This window comes from Rhinolophus sinicus, linkage group LG10 (assembly GCF_036562045.2).
Source record: "Rhinolophus sinicus isolate RSC01 linkage group LG10, ASM3656204v1, whole genome shotgun sequence".
Lineage (NCBI taxonomy): Eukaryota > Metazoa > Chordata > Mammalia > Chiroptera > Rhinolophidae > Rhinolophus > Rhinolophus sinicus.
This window is the reverse complement of record NC_133759.1, coordinates 107,449,821-107,466,605: the sequence shown is the minus strand read 5'-3', so window position 1 is coordinate 107,466,605 and position 16,785 is coordinate 107,449,821. Positions and strand designations below refer to the sequence as shown.

At 42.4% G+C, this 16,785-nt stretch overlaps 2 protein-coding genes across 9 annotated transcripts in view; one reads left to right on the top strand and one right to left on the bottom strand.

Annotated features, from left to right (window-relative positions):
* Positions 1 to 7,515, top strand: part of LOC109437305 (radial spoke head 10 homolog B) — a 34,496-nt gene extending 26,981 nt beyond the window's left edge. For 4 of the 7 annotated variants that reach the window (XM_074313931.1, XM_074313933.1, XM_074313930.1 and 1 more), the window contains 5 exons: positions 233 to 349; positions 1,701 to 1,794; positions 5,430 to 5,628; positions 6,538 to 6,705; positions 6,868 to 7,515. In XM_074313931.1, coding sequence (XP_074170032.1) covers positions 233 to 349; positions 1,701 to 1,794; positions 5,430 to 5,628; positions 6,538 to 6,705; positions 6,868 to 6,880 — 591 coding nt within the window. In that variant the 3' untranslated portion in view covers positions 6,881 to 7,515. Of the gene's footprint in view, positions 1 to 232; positions 350 to 1,700; positions 1,795 to 3,549; positions 3,674 to 5,429; positions 5,629 to 6,537; positions 6,813 to 6,867 lie in introns of those variants that run through there. The other 3 variants (XR_012489894.1, XM_019716462.2, XM_019716465.2) reach the window with 3 other exon arrangements.
* Positions 7,516 to 8,798: 1,283 nt separating this feature from the next.
* The window catches only part of CCZ1 (CCZ1 homolog, vacuolar protein trafficking and biogenesis associated), a 22,018-nt gene continuing 14,031 nt past the window's right edge, over positions 8,799 to 16,785 (bottom strand). For both annotated transcript variants that reach the window (XM_074313935.1, XM_074313936.1), the window contains 5 exons: positions 14,138 to 14,171; positions 13,375 to 13,492; positions 10,708 to 10,866; positions 10,294 to 10,421; positions 8,799 to 9,144 (listed from right to left, as the gene is read on the bottom strand). In XM_074313935.1, coding sequence (XP_074170036.1) covers positions 9,089 to 9,144; positions 10,294 to 10,421; positions 10,708 to 10,866; positions 13,375 to 13,492; positions 14,138 to 14,171 — 495 coding nt within the window. In that variant the 3' untranslated portion in view covers positions 8,799 to 9,088. The remainder of the gene's footprint in view (positions 9,145 to 10,293; positions 10,422 to 10,707; positions 10,867 to 13,374; positions 13,493 to 14,137; positions 14,172 to 16,785) is intronic.

Sequence of the window (16,785 nt, the reverse complement as noted above, 5' to 3'; positions counted from 1 at the left end):
GTGGTTGCCTGAGGAGGGGGAGAGGGACTACCGAGGGGCACAGGAAGTTTTGGGGGTGATGGGTATGTTCACCGTCTTCACTGAAGTGAAGGTTTCACAGGTACAAGTGTCCAATAGTGCAGTTTATGTGTAGTTTATTGTAAGTTACTTCATTAAGATCATGTTTGCGTGTGTGTATCTCGTATCTCCATGGAAACCGGCATTCTCTTCTGTTCTCCTCCTTGACCCCCAGCACAGGAGTCCCAGCACGGCCACGAGCCAGGGGTCTGACGTGCGCAACGGCAGTGCCAAGTCACCTGCGAGCAAGTTAGCATTCTTGTTTGATTTTAGCAAAATCAGGAAACCAGAGGTTTGTATTTATAAGGCCCCCGGAAAACGAGCACATGGTTGTAGTGGGAAGCACTGTTGCGTGCCTACTGTGTACGTGATGGGCGTTCTTCTGTCTGCTTGGGTCTAGCGGTGAACACACAGCCCGTCGTCCAGCGACTACATGCTAGTGAGGCGGAGAGATGGTAACAGGTGAAGCACAGGACTAGCTAACACTCATGGGTGTTTCCCAGGGCCACGTGGGGTGTTTCCTGGGCATTAGCTCACGTAACACCCCAAACAAGCTTTGGGCACTCTTATGACCTCTAGGAGGGAACTGAGGCACAAGGTAATGACATGCCCACAGCCACAGAGCTAGCAAGCGGAGGAGTTGGGCGGCTGTGGCAGCAGTTAGACTCCAGAACTTGCACACCCACCACAGTGCAACCCGTCCCCACACTTCTGAAGGAGAAGTGACAGGATGTGGAGATGGGTGACAGGCCGGGGACTTAGCGAAGGTCTTCTGATGAAGTGACATTTGAGTGTACCTGAAGGAAGTGAGGAAGCAACCATGTAATTGTCTGGAGGAAGACAGTTCTGGAAGGCCTGAGGTGCGAGCATGCTTGGGTTGAGAGAACAGTGTAGCAGCAAGTGTAGCCAGGCCGACATGGCTCGGGAAGACGTCCTCAGGAAGGCAGCAAGCCTGGCCTGCAGGGCATCTGGCCACAGTGGGAACCTGGCGTTTATTCTGAGGTGGGAGGGCGGCCCCTGAGCTGAGGGGTTGAGGCTCACTATGGCTTCGCTGCTGACCAACCCGTCCGGAAGCTCTGGGAATTATCTGAAGGTGTTTTGAAGGCTGTAGCGTTTGACAGGGGACGAGAAGGCAAAGGTGATTCCAAGGTTTGGCGCCTGAACAACTCGCAGAACAGAGTTACTGTTCACTGTGAAGGGGAAGACGGGGGTGAGGGGAGATGAGTTTGGGGGCAAAAGTAAGGGGTTGGTTTTAGACCTATTAGGCTTTAGGTGCCTGATTAGACATCCAAGTGGTGACAGCAAGTGGCAGTCTGGACACAGCCTGGAGTTGAAGGGTGAGTGTGCACAGCGTATATATGGTATAAGCATAAGAATGGTATTAGCGGAAGAATGTATGTACATGTATAATAAATACTTTCTCAGATCTTTGGTTTCTTGGGGGAGGAGCCTTTCGGTAGGGACAATAACCGTTATTCATTTCCTTAGTAGTATAAATATGAGTATTTTATACAGGCTAAAAATAGTCAAATTAGCTTAAAGAGAATGGTCTCATTAACAATCTAATTATTCATAACGTAGAATATGAGTTTTAGTCTGTCATGATGCAGAGATATTTTACTTTATTTTTTTCAACATAAAAGCCCAAAATGAGGACGGCACCGAGTGATGAAACACTTTCCAAAGTGAATTTTAAATCTTCAGGAAAAGAGCTAACTTTTTTTTTATCTCAAAACGGTGAGTACAAACTGTTGCTTATAAATGACAAAGTTTATAAAAATGTGCAACTGTCTTTTAAAATATATATATAGTCAGGCTGCTACTGCTGCTTCCAATTCTGCCTCCTGGCTTGACAGACTCACTTTCAAGGCATGATCTTACTGAGTCGGGTTTTTTGGGGGGTTTTCTTCCAGTTTTAGTGAGAGGTAACTGACTTTCAGTGCTGTATGTACAACAACTTTAAATATCATGAAATAATTGCCTTGTGATGGGGCCTCTTAGGATTTGCACTCTGAACAGCTTTCGTATTTACCATTCAGCACATAACTGCAGTTGTTACATCTTCTTGATGGATTGACTCCTTTATCATCATATGACCTTCTCTGCCTCTTTTTACCATTTTTAGTTTAGATTGTTTTGTCTGCCATAAGTAGAGCTACTCTTGCTTCTTCTTGGTTTACCATTTGCTTGAAGCGTCACTGTCAATCTGTGTCCTTAAAGCTCAAGTGAGGTCTGGCAGGCAGCATAATGTGGGATCTTCTTATCCATTCAGCCGTATGTGCCTTTTGATTAGAGCATTGAATCCAGTTACATTTAATCATTGATAGGTAGACTTAAAATTACCACTTATTGTTTTCTGGCTGTTCTGTACATCCATTTTTGCTTGTTTCTTATCCTGCTGGGTTTTTTTTTTTCATGTTTTGATGTCTTTTGGTATCAGTATGCTTTGACTTTTTTAATCACGATCTTTTGTGTTATTACTACAGGTTTTTCCCTTGCGGTTAACATAAGGCTTACATAAAATATCTTAAAATTGTAACACCTTATTTTAAACTGATAACTTCAACAGAATGCCTAAATTTTACACTTGGTTATCCTGCCCCTCACATTTTAGGTTATTGATATTGCAGTGTGTGTGTGTGTGTAATATATATATAATATTGTGTAACTAATAAGATTATTATAATTATGGTTATTTTTACGCTTTTTAACTTTTGAATTAGAGTTGCAAGTGAATTACATACCACCATTACTATATTCCAGAATCTAACTTTGACTATGTCTAAGCATCACCAGTGAGTTTTACACTGTCTTCTTATGTTTTTATGATGTTAATTGGCATCTTTTTACTTCCACTCAAAGAACTCCCTTTAGCAGTCTCTAATTTAGCTACTGGAGTGGGGGCTCCCAAGAAGTAACCACAACGCTCAGTTGAGGGGGCTGGATGTCCACCCTGGGCTCTCTTTTTCTCCCGGAGGAGTTGCAGGCTCAGGGGAGAGCTCTTGGCATGGTGTGGTGCGGCCTGGGAGAGGGGCAGTGTGGTCAGTGTGGAGCTGCTCTTACCTTTCCAGTGTGGTCTGTCTTGTTCTCTGCAGTGCAGAGGGGTGCTTCAGCCTCACCCCCAGGCCCTAGGATTCTCTCAGTGGTGTCTTGTCCATGAATAGTTTTGGTTCTTCTGTTGAGGGGGAGTGAGGAATGACCTATGCCACCATGTTGGTGACGACACTTCTCTTGGAGTTCACTTTCAAGGCACGATCTTACTGAGCTGAGTCCGTCCCCTGGGACAGCTGTCCCTCCACCTGGATCTGGCACATCCATCTCTCAGGCCTGGTACATTGACTGTGTCCGTATACAGTCAACTTCTCCCTCTCAGGAGTCTCATTCTCTTTGGTTTTTAAAGATGCTCAAGTTAAAAACAACAACAAATAAACCTTTATTAAATTCCTCATATTCCTTTTAATATTATCCTTTTCCCTGGTAAAATCCCTCTAGCATTCTATCTGCCGATTCCATTTCCTGAACTCCCAGTTGATTCCTCAGCTCTGTCCACACTTCATCCCTCACCTCTGTTGGGTTCATCCAATGCCTCAGGGTTGTCTCATTAAAGAACAACCAGGTATGTTGAATTGAAAAGTAAAATATCATCCAACTACTTGGAAATTAAAAGCAAAAACAAACAACAAAAAGCCCCACCAAAAATGAAGTCCCCTATTCTAAATAATTCTTAGAGAAAATCAAGTTGCATTTCTGAGAATACTTAGAAAACTGAAATAACTGAAATATTACCTATGAGACACAGTCAAAATTATAACCAGAGAAAGTTTATAGTATTAAAATGTTTTCACTATTAAACAAGAAAGTATAGTAACCCAAACTTTCATCCCAAAAGTGTAGAAGGGAAGAATAAAATACAAGGAGAGCAGGAGGAAGGCATTAAAAAAACAAACTCACAAAAAAAGTACTAAAAATGATCATTGTAAAAGCTGATTCTTTTTTTTTTTTTTTTGTTATTGGGGAACAGTGTTTCTCCAGGGCCCATCAGCTCCAAGTCATTGTCCTTCAATCTAATTGTGGAGGGTGCATTTCAGTTCCAAGTCCAGTTGCTGTTTTCAATCTTTAGTTGCAGGGGGCGCAGCCCACCATCCCATGTGGGAATTGAACCGGCAACCTTGTTGTTAAGAGCTCGTGCTCTAACCAACTGAGCCATCTGGCTGCCCTAAAAGCTGATTCTTTAAGTAAAAAGATAAAATAGGTATCCTCAACCTAGTATAGTCAGAATAAAAGTGATAAACACATATATACTAACTAGGAAGGAAAAAGTAACCAGATAAGATTTTTCTAAGTATAATAAGAGAATGCTATATATGCACTGCAAAGCTAATAAATTGGAAACATTAACAAATAGTCTATATAGTAATAACAAAAGTAGACTAAAAAAAATATAAAAAAAATCATGGGAGAAAAAAGTAAAAAAAATTATTCCCCCAAATTTAATTTTTATGAGCAAGTTCTTTAAAAAGCTTAAGGAAGCACTAAAATAATTATTCTTATATTTTCATATTATTTTTTAAAAATCCAAAGCATAAAATAAGATAAACCTTTCAGTTCATTTAACATTAGTATAAACCAAGATATGAAAACCTGATAAAGATTAAAAAATGAAAATAACAGATGTACTGTTTCTCAACTGAGACGTGAAAACCACCTAGAGAGGGAATTCTGGGAAGACGGAGGTGGAACTGGTGTAGGTTTTCTGATCTCCCTAGATTCTCCCATAAAAATAGTGCAGCAAAACCAAAAAAACCCGAAACTGCACATATGACCCTATTTTGTGACAAGGTATCACTGTGACAGCAATAAAATGAGTAGATAGGGACCAGCCACCCACTGCTAAAGAACTTGCATGACATCAGAATGTAAACAGGATGCAATGGAAAGTACTTCCCTCCTTATTCAATTCAGAGTTAAATCCTCTTTTAACTATTTTCTTAATGAAAACTGCCTTTAAAGACAATGTAAGCAAAAAACAAGAGTTTTTTCCCCCCCTGCAACATGGAAAGTGTTGCAAATTTTCTAGAAAGGTAAGTGCAGCACTTAATTTTAGAAAAACAAAAGCTATTTAAAACAAGAGTACGTGTACCAGGAGACTCACAGGCAGTGCTGACAATCACAGCCCTGCTGTACGGCCACCCAGGCAGTCACTGCAGCATTCTGCATCTGCAGGGACCCTCGTGGCCTGAGCAGCCCCGCACCTCCCCATCTTCCAGGGGATGAGGCGCCACACGGGAAGTGGCAGAACCAGAATATGAACACACTCTCCTAAGTTATTGCAGAACTGTGTGAGTGCTCATTCTAATTAAACTTTCTTCCAGAGAAAAAAGAAAAATCCAAGGAGGAAGGGAAGGAAAAGCTCAACATGTGGGTCAGCAATATGTGCATCTTTTTTGTGAACACATTCTTCCAAGCACACAAATGGGAAGCAATTCTCAAGGAGAAAGTAAAGGAAAATAGGTTACATCATGTAGCGTTGGCCAAACAGCGGAAGATTGAAAATGAGGAGCTGGAAGCAAGGTAACTTTGTGATGATGCCTCTTGGCTCTTTTTCCCCTGCACAGCTCTCAGTTCTCTCTCCTTCCTGTTGTCTGGAGCTGCCAGAAGCTTCAGGACCAAGTGCTTCCATTAAAAGTATCCAACTTCCTAAGGGTGGCGTGTCCTCATGTGGTCTGGAGAACCTGCAGAGGCCTGGAAGAATCCTGCCTGTGGGCCACCGGTTCTCTCCTGGTTGTGTAAGGTGGTGATGACATCTGTGTCCCAAGCCTCTCACGAAGAGGCACTGACGGAGTGGCTGAGAGTCAGGCCACAGATCCAGACTGCCCAGGTTCAAATCCCAGCCCCACCATTAAACACTTGGGTGACCTGGGGCAGTGTCCATCACCGTGTGCCTCAGTGTCTGCATCTGGAAGCTGGAGATACTAACCCAAAGGAGTGCTGTGAGGATTACGTGAGCTAGTGTTTGTAAAGCACCTACCACCGTGCCTGGCACATGGTGGGCACCCTGTCAGTGCTGTACTTACCTTTCTAGAATCACGGGCCAGGCTCAGTTCTATGCAGACATGTTGGTTCCGAGGGCAGATGCCAATTTTTTGTAAAGTGCATTTCTAGCCGGCAGGTCTGTTGAAGAAGGCATTCAATTATACTTAAGGAAAAAGACTAAGGAGTGTTTAAAAAGGCTCCTTACTAGCTGCTAAGTTGCTACAGAGAAAAGTGGTTCACAAGTCACTTTAGATATATGAAAATTTCGTTTTGGATTGTCTAGACACGGCATCGCTTTTTATTTCAGGCAAAGGGAGGATAACTTACAGCCTTTTTTACAAAAACTGTTGAAATCCAGGTACGGACAACTTGACAGTATGCACAGCAGAAAACTGGTTTTGAAACTACAAAGAAAACATACCTTCTTGTGTTTGCTTCTTGTGTTAGGCTGGAATGCTTGAGAGAGGAAGAGGCCAAAAGACTAGATGACGAGGTCGACATCACTGTGATCAAGGAGCCGACGGACACATCCTCCTCACAGCTCACGCCAAGCCCCACTAAGGAGGAAGCAGTGGTGTTCCCGTCCAAACCCATCTCGAGCAAGAAAAAGAAAAAGTAGGTCGCTGGATTTGCACATGAGCCCCAAGAACAAGTCAATGTAGGAGCGTTTAGAACCGAAGCGCTGTAACAATTTCCTGACCAGTAAAATCGCTTGTGGTTTACTTCTTGTCTTAGTGTTCTTGAAATACCACCTCTGTGTTTACGGTTTCTTCTAAGGTTGGATCACTGATGTGCCGGCATTTTGAAGACGGCGCTGAATGAAAACACCTGTATGTGGGTATTCAATGTGTGCTTTCAATATGATGTTTAAAAAGTCAAAGTAAAGTATGGGTGATTAGGTTTAGGATCTGATGAAACGGACTGGAAATCGTGGGGAGAGGATGAAGCTATTTAAACATTTCTCTGGGTCCCTCTTCCCCCAAACAACTCCTTTGTCTTTGTACCTGCCCTGTAGTCAGTCCTACCTGTCCTTCACCTGCCGCCTCTGATATGGCTCCTTCCCCGGTCCCATCCCACCAAGTCCCACTGCCCCGCAGACAACACTGCATGGACCGAAGGCCAACGACAGCAGCAGGAGCGCAGTCGGCGGTCTCTGAGACAGTATTAGAGCTAATAATGGTGTGAAAATTTACCAGGAACCACAAAAGGCATGAAAATACAATCAGTAGCTTCCAAACTAGCAGAAGGACGGGAACTCATCCAACATAAGCCCAGGAAATTGGAAAACAACAAAGAAAAAGGATGGAAACAGAAAACAAAAGCGGGGGGGGGAGGGGGGGCTGGGGAAGTGCTACGATACTGTAATCACCAACGTAACAGGTTAAACGCACCCCTCCTCTGACCCCCGCTCAGGGATAGATTGGATTAAAAAATCAAAATTCACTTCCATGTGAATCTTTACAAGGGAAACATTTTCAAGAAAACCATACAGAAAGGATGAAAATAAAGGTATGAATAAAGGTATACCAGGAAAATCTCATCAAGATGACTGGAATAGCAAGCAATATTAAAGGCAGACAAAACAGATTTTAAAGCAAACATCTGCATAATACAGGTAAAAATAAGAGGACCAATAAGCAGAAAGATGCATTATTCGTGTGTATTTTACATACTAACCTTGCAAAAGCTGACAGGATGGAAGAAAACTACCATGTTTCCCCGAAAATAAGACCAGGTTTTATATTAATTTTTGCTCCAAAAGACACATTAGGGCTTCTGTTCAGGGGCTGTCACCCTGAAAAGTCACACTAGGGCTTATTTTCCAGTTAGGTCTTATTTTCAGGGAAACACGGTATAATGATGGAAGAAACAGATCAGGAAGACCGACATTTAGTAAGAATACAGAAAATTTAAGGAACTCAAGTCTGAACCAACAGTTAGAAACCAGAATACAACAGACAATAAACACTGGCTACATTTTAGGTTGAAAAGTGCAACAATTTCAAATGATACATCAGAGACCACGATCACATTGCATAGCAATTACTAAGACAGCACTGAACGCCCACCATCAAGAACGCTTAATATCACTGGAAACTAAAACACACCTTACATAACTCCTGGGTCAAGAGGAAATGAGAATGGAAACTGTGAATTGTGCAAGATTGGGTGACAACGAAAATGCTACACACTGGCGAGAAGTCCTTCTCTGTCTCCTCCCTACCTCAGCAGCTCACGCAGGCCAAGGGAAGGGGAACTGTGGTGCCCGTGAGGGTCCGGCCGGTACCAGTGCTTTCAGACCATGCCTGCCTAGTTTGCACCGAAACTCTGCTGTCCAGACCTAACTAAAAGTTAGGTGAAGTTACATAAAATTCAGCCAGGCCCCGCCTCAGCTGTGAACCCACATGGGAGTTCTACACAACAAACAGAGAACACTTTATGTTTAGACCACATTGGGCGCTTCCATGAAGTTCTTGTGTTATCACATGTGGTCTAAACATGTTAGTGCTCAAGAGAAAAACCGAGTCTAGCAATTAATTCATTTGTGCAAATGCCTTAGCTCACCACTTCAGGTCTAGTGACCAAGAAAGGGACCCCAATTCTGAGAAGCTCTAGCTGCTAGAATACCCTGAGGACGAGCCACGGACCGACTGGTCAGTGTGTTCTACAAACAGGCAATAGGACAGAGACTCAATGCAAAACCAGAATTTTAAAAACTTTAACAATTTATTAGTCTGATTTTCCAGTAAAATATTCACATAATGTCAAAAGAATGGAATGATAGAGATGTAACTGACTACCTTGAATTAATTCCACATAAATATTTAAAATCTAAAAACTTCAGAGGATCAGAAGACTGAGTAGAAATTTGATTCTTCAAAGCAAGTATTGCTTTACTATTGTCATTAATCCAGTCAATAATATGACCAATAATCTGCAGTGGGAAACGAGACGCTTGCTGAGCTGTTTGAAAAGATGTTTCGGTGAGCCGCTGGCGTCAGTCCAAGAAGAAGATGTTATTGAACTGCGTTGCACAAAGTTTCTTTACCTCTTCTGCAAAAAGAACAGAAAACAGTGAGTACGGGATAGCGGTTTTCACGTAAAGGTTGCATGATACATAGCAGTACCTTAAATCCTTCTGGAATAAAGTTGGGAATAAATACATGTCTGCGTTAATTGTGACCTTCAATCCCAGAAGCCTAGGTAAGAAATGGTAATAAATGGAGAGAAAGAAAAAGCCTACCATGACCACGAGACTTCCTACTACGACACAGACAAACCCTGCTTCAGCGGGTCTGCGGAATCCCAAAGCCAGCCCCCGAGTTAGTTGCCTAAGGCACCTCCGGGCTACAGGGTGAGGAGCCCAGCTTCTAAAATCGCGAGAAATCTGATGCTGCCAAACAAACGCTGGCTGCAACCTTGACCTGCAGATCAGTGCGCCATACAGCCATCGTTATCTTGACCCACTTCCCACTGTAACGAGGCATGTCTTTCCTGATGTTTGACGCACACAACTACTAGTAACAGAAGTGTTAACAGAGAGAAGAATTTAATGTGCCCTAGAAGATCCATGCAGAGAAGACACCTCATCACTAACGTTTTGTACAGGCGGTACTTGGGGTGCATCCCCCCAACTGTCCACTCCTTGCAGAGCAGCAAAGGAGCCTATTGCCCTGAAGGTGACATCACCCTTTCCTCCAGGCAACACATGGTAGATCAATCAAAACAGCTGTTCAGGCCACACGGTGCAGAGGCCCAGAGCAACCGCGTTGGCTGGAAGGCGAAGGAAACTTCTACATCTTACTTGCCTGTGCACAGACAGACATGGCTATAAACGGCTATATGAACCCAGCCACTCTGCATCAAAATGTGTATTCTTATTCCAGGAAATACAAATAGCCTTTTTATACACGGTGTATAAACTACCGGGACTTCTTTCCCTTTAGCATTGTAAAAACTAATTTTCTTTTATCCAAGTTTCCTGTGATACAGGAAAGTTTTTCACATACTTTTCGAGGAACTAAGCTAGAGACAGACATAGAATGTATCAAATGATGGTTTCCTTTAAGCAACAGAGACATCTGCTTAAAATCTCAGCAGTCATGACGTTCTATTTAGTATGTTTCTTAGTACACTGAAAAGACCATAGTTTTTAAATATCAGTAGCATTAAAATTCTGCTCAAATACCAAATCCTATTTACCATTTACTTCAATCAGGTTTGCATTTTTTTGATTCAAAATAACATACAGCTCCCGCTGGTCAGACTTTTTCCCAACAACCCAATAGTCACTCAGCGCTTTCACGATGATTTCTTCATCTTCGTCCACTCTGTAAGATAAGAGTTTCAAAATGCAATAGTTTATTATAAAAACAGCCAGATCGTGAAACACAATCTAAAACAAAAACAGGACACTTCCATCATTTAAAAAGTGCAGGGAGTCATGTGACCAGTGACTTCTGGGCTTAATGATCTGTTTGGAAGTGGCCCCCAGAAGGGCGGTCAAGTGTGAGCTCTCCTAAGGCGCTCTGGGTCACTTGGTTTGGAAGATGAGTTCTTAATGTCTCTTCTCTTATGACAAAAGGGACACTTAATTTGAGAGGTGGCAAGAATTACCTTGTAAAATCACTGTTGATGTCACCCAGAATCTTCATTAAATCTGGATGAACTGACGTAAGTGACACGCTGGGTGTTTTCCTCATGTGAATTGTACTTTTCTCTGCTAAGTTCATATGGTTGAAGTAGATAAACTTAAACTGGGGTTCTTTTTCAGACCTGTGAAAACGTCATTAAAATGGTAACATTCTAAAAGAACAGTTATCGAAACTATATAACGACATTGTTAAAACTTTAAATCCGTGAGGCGAAACTATATAACGACATTGTTAAAACTTTAAATCCGTGAGGCGAAACTATATAACGACATTGTTAAAACTTTAAATCCGTGAGGCGAAACTATATAACGACATTGTTAAAACTAAATCCGTGAGGCGAAGCCTAATCAAGAATCTCAGTTAAAAGTAACACGCTCCTCATTCATCAGTAACTTACGTGATATCTGTGAGGTGCTCAATATGATGGAATTTTCCAGAGAGCTAAAAGGAATTTTTTTAAAAACCAAAAATATTTTAACCATTTTGTGATAATTTTCTCAATAAAAGTATAATGTTTCATAAATGGCAATCACTAAATTTTTTTTAAAAAAAGCAAACTAAATCAGTACAGGCCATTTATTGTCTAGTGGCAGGGTCAGCAAACTCTGGCCTGGGGGCCACACCTGGCCGTTTGTCTAAATTAAGTTTTCCTGGAACTGCCACAGGCATATGTTTATGTACTGTCTATGGCTGCTTTCACACTTAAACGATAGTTGAGTAGTTGCAACACACACAGTCCACAAAGTCTAAAATCCTCATTATTTAGTCCTTTGCGGAAGTCTGCCGACCTGTGTTAGGAGAGTAACATCGCCCTGAACCGACAGCACTAGGAAACAAATGCGTTCCATGTATTTAATCTGCCACAGAACTGAAGCTAACTACTGGAAGTGACAAAGTACTTCGTCATCCTAAATGGACATCATTCTAAACCGTAGTAGCCTTTTCTCCCCAAGTGAAATGAACATTTTAATTGGGATACACTTGTGATTTTTAAATGACTGGGCCTCCCAGGTCATGGTCTGCAACTCCTCAGGGAACCACACAGACAGCTGCACCACGGGCTCCCAGGGCCTCCCCCCGTCACCTCTCACTGTGCCCTTACAGAAGTCCCAGTATGGGGTCCGGGTGACAGCCTGAGCGGCCCTGCCAGTGCGGGGCGCAGAGCCGTCTCTGCTTCCTTCAGGGCTAGCAGTCATGTTCTGGAGGGCTCAGGATACCGGAAATCGACCTCCAGATAAGGGGGTAACTACTGTAATACTTTATATCTAGGCAAAGACAGAATGTGGATGATTCCTAGAGCACAGACAGATGCGTGCGAAGACACATACAGCAAAATCTTAACTGTAGGATCTAAGTAGGGGGTATATGTGTGTGCACGGTACAACTTTTTCAACCTTCCTGTGTCTGAAAATGTTCATAATAAAATATTGGAGAGAAAAGTGCTTTCTAATGATCGGATAATTACTACCCAAGGCTCACTCCTTTCTTCTGCATGATCCCAAGGAGAGTTCATCTTATTTGTGAAACAAGGTGCTGGACAGCAAGTTTACCTCTGGGTATTTGTTGACGTGTTACCTGAAATTCATCACATCTACTGAAAGCACAGACAGAACGGTTAACGTCCGGTAATGTCCCGGGGCCAGGGACGTAGGTAACCACACTTTACCTCTCTCTACTCACAACGTGCATGACCCAAAACAGATTCAAATCACTTATGCACCCTTCAAGAGTGAAAATCAGGCAGTTTCATGGTAAAAATAAATAAATGAATAAAAAGGTTAAGCAGCTGTGAAGATGTAAGTTGGTCAGGCACTGTCGTTGGTAGTATCTTTTCTAAAACTAAGAAAGCTGTCAGCAGGAATCACCACACACAGAACCTCATGTTCGTTCCCCGGGACCTGGCTATAGGCTGCTGCTCGTACAAGACCACACACTAACATAACGAGTCACCAAACACAAGCACACATATAAATTCACAGTGTTTTAGTAACTGCTCAATCACAGGGGAAGTCCACATGAAGAGGGCTTTCATTTCTCAATAAAAGATGTACTGTCCATCTACAGACTTATCTTTACAGTAATTCCACTTTACTTGTGAAGAGAATAGAGAGGTTAGAGACTTTTCAGTGTTCTTAGAACCAAGATGAGTTTAACTTTGAGTCTCCTGATGCTTGGCCCTCAGCCTTTCTAGCTGCCAGACTTGGTACCAACGCCCTAATGGCTTCCAGTACAGCCACTTTCACACAAGGCAAAGTGCTTTCAGTCTTTTTGCAAAGCAAAGTGTGCTAGTTACAACCACCAGGGTGAATGCCACAGTCTGGGCTGGTCAAGTAGGATGTAAGATGGCACTTCACAAGGCCAGTTCACAGGCATAGGTAGCCCACACGTTCACCACCATCGGGACAGCGAAGGACTGCATTCAGAGGAGACGCAGCACCAACTATCAATGTGGGGCAGAAAACACAGGAGCAGCTCCCCAGGAAGCTTTTCAGACACGAGTGAACAGCACACTGCTGCTGTGGTTTCAGAGAAAACACTAATGCAATACTGCCCGTATTCTTAGGCAAAAACCACCCTTAGTCCAAAACCAGGTAGATGCTTGAAAGTAAACAGGAAGCAAAGTACAAACCCAGATGCTCTCTTGTTGATGTTAAATTGCTCACAAATGTCAGATGCCAGTACCGTGAGCTGCGGCCCCACAATGCTGTCCAGTCTTCGGCAAAAGTCCAACGTAGGCTGTACAGAGGCTAAAAGGAATTAAAAAAAATACCAGTTAGTGTTATAATACTTTGTGTTAAAGAGTCAATATTCACTTTACTGCCTTAAGCACAATGTTACCATCTTTACTGAATTAACAATTTAAACTTTTACTGCATCTGGGAGATGAAACAATGATATGATCAGATCTCTCTACCCACACGTCCCCCAAACAGAATAGAAACAGAAGAATCAAAATTAGCTACATTTAAGATGAAAACAACATCAAAGACCCACCTCACTGTGAATGGTGATTTCAGCATGCCCTGTGGGGTGGTAAATTGGTTGCCACCCCAAGTAGGCCTACGATGGTCAAATATTTATTTTAACAAACACCACACAGGTGCTGTTTGGCACCCCATTTAATCCTCAAATCCCCCTTTTAGACAGGGACCACTGTTACCATTCCATAGTCAGGGAGGCACAGAAAGGTGCCCAGATCCTACTGGTGACAAGTGGGAAAACTAGCATTTGAAAAAGACCAGAAATAGCTAGTTAAGATGGCAGAGGCTCCAGACGGGGCACAGCGCTGAATACAGCCTCTGTGTTGCTAGGAAAACACACTGATCATTTAGGAATAAACGAAGCAAACTGTGAAGAGCAACGGCTGAAAGCAGACACAGGTGTGTACCTACCATCAATCATGAAGCACACGGCTGCACTCATGGCCTGCAAGGAGGAAACAAACCACAGGTGACAACATGGTACTGAAAAGGATCCTTAAGGACAGATGCAGTGACCTTGCTTGACTCTTGATTTGAACAAATCAACTTTATAAAGAGATTTTTTAGTCAACTGGAGAACCGTGTACTGGATGTTAGACGATATTCAGGCCTGAGAAGAGCATGGTAGCTATGTTAAAACAGATGTCCTTATTAGAGATGCAAACTGAAGTATTTAGAAGTGAAATGACATGATGATTGAAAATGCTCTGGCAAAAAAACAAAACAAAACACGGAGAGGAGCTAGATGAGATTAGCATATTGTTAATTAATTAGGCTGTATGATGCGCACCTGGGGATTCATTATTCCAGTCTATTTTTGTGTATGTTTGACAATTTCCATTAACACAAAAACCCCCCAGCAAATTAATGTCACCTTGTCTCACTGTTTATTATGGCAAATATTGCAATTATGACATTAGCAAGTACTGGCAACTTACAGCAACCAAGACCATAAAAAAAAATAACCCAAAATGTTTAAATTTACTAAAGCAATGTATAGTGTTAAAAATAAAAGTCAAACAGAACATGTAACTTTATAATAAGAAAAGCAAGATTCCCTTCTCTGAGGCCTGTTCCCACAGGCCACCACTTTGACCATTTAGAGAATGTGGGTACCACTGTCACCTTCAGACAGTGTACTGACTTCCTAGTCAGGTCTATACCGACGTGACCCCTCAGCTGCCCTCCTCCTCCTCCCTGTGGTTTACAGCCACTCTAGTTCCTCCACTGGTCACCTTACAGCCCCAAATGGCTCATTTCTCATGCCCCAGTCACAGGTACAAGCTCCGGTTCCTAACTTTTAAATGAGGACATTTACGTTCCCACCTGTCCCTGCCTCTCACCACTTCCACCTCTCAACCTCTATGGGATATAACTATTTTTACACGGTCACAGTTAATTTGTAACTATTTTGTAACTAAATCAAAATTGTTTGCCTATAAACAGGTTGCAAAATGGGTTCCTTACAGGAGTTCCATCCAATGTATGTGTTTCTTTATGTGTAATTTTGACTTAGATACCCACTAGTTTTCAAGCAAATTTCCAGCCTCTCCTGAGATACCAAGACATCTGGGACCAGTGGCTGTGCATTCCGAGGCACTCCCTAGTGGATCTGGGTAGCGGCTGGTGTCCTTGGGACGTGTGCAACTCTGAGTGCCACACTTAGCACCACTCCATATGGGAGTCCCATCCAACGTCCTTCCCTTATGTCTGCTCTCTGTTGGGTTCCCATAGGTGTTTGTGTTGTTTTTTAAAAATGTGCCTTTTAAGTCTCTATTTAAAAACTTGAATTTCAAATATATAAAGAAGTACACAGAATGGTACAATGAACTCCATGGACCATCACTTTCCCAATAACTGTCAACTCGTGGATAGTCCTGCCACATCCACCTTCCTTATTCCCACAATCCCAGAAGCCCTATCATTTAATCTGTACACAGTTCAGCAGGAATCTGTAAAAGGCAAGGACTTGTAGAAGCACTTCCAGAATGGCGGCACGAGAAGCTCCACAGGCTCTCTCCAGTGAAAAACCATAATTGGAAAAAATTATAAAAAGCAATCCTTTCCAGAGGGAAATGCAGGAATGCTTATTCAAGAAAATCTACTAAACCTTAGTATTTATAGCTTTACAGCTGTAAACACATATATTAAAAAGAAGGAAAATCTCACATCAATAACCTAACCTTCCATCTTGAGACCTTGGAAAAGTTAAGAGCAAATTAAACCTAAAGCAAGCAGGAGGTAGGATATAACAAAGATTAGAGCAGAAATAAGTGAAGTAGAGAATAGAAAAATAACAGAAAAAATGAAACCAAAAGTTCGTTTTCTAAGATCAGCAAAATTGAAAAAACTTTAGCTAAAGCAATTAGACCAAAAGAAGACTCAAATTACTAAAATGAGGAATGACAGAAGAGACATCACTACTGACTTTATAGGGAAAAAAAGATTTGAAGGCTATATACTGCTTTAAAAAATTATATACCAACAAATTGAATAACTTAAGCAAAATGGACAAATTCCTAGTAAAACGCAAACTATGAAAACAACCCAAGAAACAGAAAATCAGAAAAGACCTGTAATAAGTAAAGAGATTAATTTATAATTTAAAAACTTCCAACAAAGAAAAAAGCCCAGATGTAGGTGACTTCACTGTGACCAAACACTTAAAGAAGAATTAACACCAGTCCTTTGCAAAGTCTTCCAAAAAATGGAAGAGATGGGAACACTTCCCAACTCACTCTGAGGCCAGCATAACCCTGCTACCAAAACCAAAGCCTCGGAAAAAAAAGACCACAAGCCACTACCCCTCAGGGCCTCCTGAGGGCTGAAGACTAAGGTCAGCGACGCCTCAGGTCAGCTGTGTCTGCGGACCAACCCCTGAGAAAACTCTGGACCTCGAGGCTCAGGTGAGCAGCCATGATGGCAACAGTCCCCACATGCTGGGAGCAACAGGCTGCGCTGTCTGCACAACCCCAGTAAGAGGACAACTGGAAGCTTGCACCTGGTGACCCCAGTCCTGCCCTTGTGCCTCTTCCCTGGGCTGGCTTTAATCTCTGCTT